We start from the raw sequence: 6,000 nt of genomic DNA, 5'->3' as shown, positions 1-6,000 counted from the left end.
TGTGTAGATATACAACAATCTAAAATAGCTGAGATACACAACCTTTTTTCAGTGTGTGTGTGTGTGTGTGTGTGTGTGTGTGTGTGTGTGTGTGTGTGATTATGTGTGTATTTGTTTCTGTGTTTGAGTGTGCATGTGTTTTTTGTCTATGTCTCTCTTTCTCTCTCTCTCTCTCTCTGTATGTGTGTGTGTATGTCTCTGTTTAATTTCTGTCTCTCTCTCACACACTCTGTCTGTGTGTGTCAGTAAATAATTATTCACACGATAATGGAAATTAAATAATTCAGTCGACCTTTAAAAGACAACAGATTATTCAATAACTAAAGTGAACAATAAAGCACATTATATTAATTAATCATTAAAACTTTCATTTGACACAAACTATTGAAAGTAACACACACACACACACAGTGACCACAGACATCATGTGTTAGTCTGCGGTGTGGTGATATCCTGTCTACTAAGACAATAATCTTTTATCTGTACAGTGACATTAGAAACAAAAAGACTCTAACATGAGAGATTAGTCATGAATATGCAAATAAACACTGCATTGAGCTTGCGGGTTATGGGCGGAGTCTGCAGCCTGACGTCACGACTTCCTGCTCGCTCAGGTATCTCGGTATCGGACACACCTGAAGCTACCGCAGTTTACTCGGAATTCAACGACACATTTCCACCGAAACTCTGCTTTAATCGACGCTTGTACATCCTGCCAATGAGGAATTGCGCCGTTTCGTAGCGCACGAAAGGTTAAAGTGCTGTTTAGGAGGTAAGAGACGTTATTATTTAAAAGTTTTACCGTTTATTTTAGTAACGAACACACACAAATATGTGCTGCGTTTATCTCCGGTGGGCCGTGTGAAATGTGTTTATGTGTGATGAAACCAGTTTGTTCGGGGCTTAAAACGTACTTTACTGTGTTTTTAAAGAAATGTGAACATGTTTGCTGTTTAAGTATTGTTATTAGTTTCGGTAAAGTTCTTTAAAGTTTATCTTTCGATTTCACAACGAAGGCTTTTGTGGAGTGATTGTGTAATTTTGACCATTTCTGTGGTTTAAGTTTTCTTTTTTGAGTGGATATTATGTGTTGTGATTTAATATAGAGACGTTTTTAATCTTCTCAGGTTGGTTTTGAGTCCTAATAGTGGAATTTAAGTAATATTTATGATATTTGTCAGTCATCTTAATGTAATGATAGTGGCCCAGTTTTCAGAAATGATCATATTTGTGTGTTTATGCTTAGATTGAATTCAGTTATCATCTAGATTAGGATGACTTTTTAGGTATTATTGATAGATTCTGTCATATTCAGTAATTTTATGATGTCATATTCAGTATATATATATATATATATATATATATATATATATATATATATATATATATATATATATATATATATATATGATTCCCTCACATTTTTGTTTTGGCTTTGTATAATTAATAGTAAAAAGTAAATGATTTGTTCATTCGCAGAATCGCAGACCAAGTCATTACTTTTTAAGAATTATTTTCAGTTTTGATTCTGTATGGGTGCTATTTGGTAATTCTACCAGATATTTAAGATATAACGTTAAGTATTATCTGTAAGTTGTAATGTTTTATTTTATCTTTTTTGAGGGGATGTCATGTGTTGGGATTTAATATAGAGACGTTTTTAATCTTCTCAGGTTGGTTTTGAGTCATAATAATGTCATATTAAGTCATAATAGTGGCCTAGTTTTCATAAATGAAAATATTTGAACACACATATTTATGTGTTTATGCTAGGATATAATTTAGTTATCATCGAGATTAGTATGACTTTTTAAGTATTATTGATGGATTCTGTCATATTCAGTAATTATATGATGTCAAATTTAGTGTCTATATATATATATATATTTATATATATATATATATATATATATATATATATATATATATATATATATATATATATATATATATATATATATGTGTGTGTGTGTGTGTGTGTGTGTGTGTGTGTGTTTGATTCTCTCACATTCTTGTTTTGGTTTTGTCTAATTTTTGTTTATTTTCAGACCAAGTCTTACTTTTTAAGAATTATTTTCAGTTTCTGTATGGGTGTTATTTAGTAATTCTACCAGATATTTAAAGATATAAGTATTGTCTGTAAGTTGTGATGTTTAAGTTTTCTTTTTCGAGTGGATGTTATGTGTTTGGGTTTATTATATATATGTTTCAAACTTCTAAGATTGGTTTTAAGACTTATTAATGGAATATAAGGTGATATTAGGGATTTTGTCTGTCTTCTTGTAATAATAGTGGCCCAGTTTTCACAATTGATCATATTTGTTGGTTTATGCTAAGATATAATTGAGTTATCATCCAGATTAGTTTGACTTTTAAGTATTATTGGTGGATTCTGTCATATTCAGTAATTATATAGTGTCAAATTCAGTATATATATATGATTCCCTTAAATTCTTGTTTTGGTTTTGTGTAATTAATAGTAAAAAGTAAATGATTTGTTCACTGGCAGACCAAGTCGTTATATTTTGAGATTATTTTCAGTTTCTGTATGGGTGTTATCTGGGAATTCTACCAGATATTTAAAATATAAGTATTATCTGTAAGTTGTAATGTTTAAAAGTTTGTCTTTTTTTAGGTTGTTTTTAAATCTTTTGTAGATGTACAATTATGGAGAATGGCTCCTTTTGTATTCTTAATTCATTTAATCATTCTGCACAGGCATGATATACATAAATAAACATGTTATTTAAAAGTTTCAGTGTTAAAAGTCATCTCTTATATTCAGACTTTTTTTAAATCATTTATGTATTATAATATGTAATATAATTCTTATTATTTAGACATTTTATTGAAAGTCTTTTTCTCAGATTTTCTTTAGATTTTTTAAAATAATTTAAGTGGTTTCAATTTATTTTCTTATTTAATTTCTATATTCCTATAGTTTAATTTATTTATAAATATAAAATATTTATAAGCGATTTCTGCACAATTTTGGTTAAATTGGAGGATAATTTATAGTTTCTTTATGGATTTCATGTGTTTACTAAATAAAATGTACTAAGAATATGTATATATTGTAAAGGTTTTAATATTTAAATATTTTTCATATTTTGAATAATTCAGAAGCAATTTCATTGGAGTTTTTGTTAATTTGTAGAAAGTATTTTTAGAAGAATTTTTTTAAGTATTTCATGATTTAAAAAATAAATACATTGCAATATGACTATTTATATAGTCTTAATATTTTATTATTTTCTTTTTCAGATTTTTTAATATTTTTTTTTGAAAATTCTCATTGATGCTTTATGGATTTCATAATTAAAAATAAATTTCAATTTAAATAATATTTGTAGGTTTTAATATTTAAATATTTTCTTGTTCATACTTTTAATAATTTCTAAGCATTTTCAGTGGATTTTTTGTTAATTTGTTTACAAATCCCTTTGATTCTTAATGGATTTTCTGATTTAAAAAAAACACATAAATTGCCATCTAAATAATATGCATAGATTTTAATTTTTTATTATGTTCTGTTTCAGATTTGGCCTCATTTTATAAGTGATTTGAGTGGTGTTTATATTGGCTTGGAGGATGACTCTGGCTCAACTCAGGTTATTCGGCACGGCAGTGTTTCTGCTCCTATTTCTCCATCAATCTCCGTCTGCGGCTCAAGAAGAAGAGAAACTCTGCAAGGATAAATTCAGTGTTGGCAAAGAGGATTTTGTGTTGAATACAGATGAATCGGTGAAGGAAGGAGCCACGTTTTTAGGCTCTCCTCAAGTCTCTAAACCTGAAGACTGTGTTATGGCCTGCTGTAATGATCCTAACTGCAATCTGGCACTGATGGAGCACAGAGAAGATCCTAAAAGCATCAACACCTGCTTCATTATAAACTGTCTGTACAAGCAGAAGAAGGTCTGCCATTTTGTGAGGAAAAAGGGCTTTACTAACTACCTGCGCAAATCTGTTTTCAGCGATTACCTCGAGCAGAAAGCCACAGGTGAGCAGAAATATAAGCAAATTACAAGGTATTAAAAAACTGGGGATGCACAATACACTGTCAAATATCTGTGAATGGACAGTGTCTGTATTTTGTGATTCACAAGTGTTTATTTACAGTTGTGAGTTGCATTATGGGATGTTGATCTCTGCTCTGTCAACTTTTGATGTTGAAAATTCAAGATCAGTTTAACAAAGTGGCTTTTATTGACATTTTAGTAGTTTAAAAAAATGAAATGATGTTTAAGAAATAATATATAGAGGTATAAGTCTGTAAAATAACAGAAAATAGACTAGGAGATTATTACAAGGTTTTTGTAGCACCAACCAAGACAATATAGCACTGCAAGCTTTTTTTAAGGTTAATGCTGCATTAACACCAGACGCGAAAGAAGCGGCAATCACAAGTGATTTACATGTTAAGTCAATGCAAAGAAACGAATAGACATCCTGCGGCGTGATGTGTGTAAATGGCGCGAATGGCACGGCGCAAATGCCATGGTGCGAATTGAGTGTTGAACGCGCTTAATGTGTGAATCGGTTGAGTTCAAAAATCTAAACTTAAGCCGACATTAACCATATCAGGAGCTTGCTTTTGTGGGGGCGTGATTATGACATTGCGTCTGTTGTTGGTGTCCCGAGGGAAAATCCTCCAGCCCACACTGACAACAGTTCATCAAACTGGGCTCGGCTCAGTCAGAAGCACCGCTGAAAGCCTCCATCAGCCAGGTTAAGCTTCTGGAGGAGGTTATGAGCTCACAGTCATTGGGTAGACAGAAGCCCTGGCCATGATGCGAATCCGCATCTTCACACTTTACAATAAGGTTTCATTAGTTAATGTATTAACTAGCATGAACTTATTATAAACATTACTTGTTCAGCATTTATTAATCAAAGTTCAATGTTTACTAATGCATCATTAAAATCCACATTCAAGCTTTTTATCATTAGTTAATGCACCGTGAGTTAAATTGAACCGGCAAAATGAATGACTGTGTTTTCATTGATAAACATGACTGTAAAAAATTGTTTGCTTATGTTAGTAAATGCATGAACTAATACAACCTTATTGTAAAGTGTTGCTGATATTTTTAATTTTATCATTATTAGTCTGACAACAAAATGATCTGATAGCCGATAAATGTATTATTTCTGCAGGTTAAGCCACTGCACATGCTTGCTGCCTCTCACTTTTTAAATTATTTGATTGAAATTTTGGTTAATATTAAGTTACTTGGTTGCTTTATTTCTGCATTTTCTTTAAGGTCAGGCAGAAGATTTTATTTTTATAAAAGCAAAAATTGATTATTAAAGTTTAGAAATCGGTTCAAACTTTTCTGAAGTTAAGTTTTTTTCGATTAAATCAGTTCTTCAGTGTATGAGTTTCATTTTTTTGCCTTCATGCAGAAAAATGCATATTTATTAGCTAATATATCGGCTATCAACCTTTAAATCTAAAGATTTATCAGTTATTAGCATGGGTCAATGTTCTATATCAGTGCGTCCATATTTAAATAATGTATATTTATCAGCTAATATATCGGCTATCTGCCTCCAAATCTATAGAGATATCGGTTATCGGAATGGGTCAAAAGTTCCATATCAGCGCATCCATATTTAAATAAAATTATTATTTATCCGCTAGTATATTGGCTATTGGCCTCCAAATCTAAAAAGTTATTGGTTGTCAGTATCAGTCAAAAATCGGTGCATCCTTATTTAAAATAAAAAAACATTGTTTGTATTTGTATTGTTATGTGTAGTTGGTTTTGAAATGTGTTTTTAAAGATTTCATTGAGCAAAAGCTTCCAGGTAAGGCAAACAATCCTAAAAATGTGTAGAAACTTGTCATATTCACAAATCATCTTAAGGCTAAAAGTAGCTCAGAACGTGCCAATTTAGGACAAAATATAAAAAATAAAGAAAAATGTATATGGCTGATTCCAGCGTTATGGACGTGACATTTGCAGTAAAAAAATGAAACGTATATTCTCAGAGAAG

General features: G+C 30.8%; 1 protein-coding gene across 3 annotated transcripts in view; it reads left to right on the top strand.

Annotated features, from left to right (window-relative positions):
* Positions 1–616: 616 nt before the first annotated feature.
* The window catches only part of spint1a (serine peptidase inhibitor, Kunitz type 1 a), a 39,488-nt gene continuing 34,104 nt past the window's right edge, over positions 617–6,000 (top strand). The window contains exons 1-3 of one of the 3 annotated variants that reach the window (XM_073927137.1): positions 617–772; positions 3,540–4,000; positions 5,788–5,811. In XM_073927137.1, coding sequence (XP_073783238.1) covers positions 3,592–4,000; positions 5,788–5,811 — 433 coding nt within the window. In that variant the 5' untranslated portion in view covers positions 617–772; positions 3,540–3,591. 3 annotated transcript variants of the gene reach the window in all.

This window comes from Danio rerio, chromosome 17 (genome assembly GCF_049306965.1).
Source record: "Danio rerio strain Tuebingen ecotype United States chromosome 17, GRCz12tu, whole genome shotgun sequence".
Taxonomy (NCBI): domain Eukaryota; kingdom Metazoa; phylum Chordata; class Actinopteri; order Cypriniformes; family Danionidae; genus Danio; species Danio rerio.
This window is presented reverse-complemented; position numbering and strand designations above follow the sequence as displayed.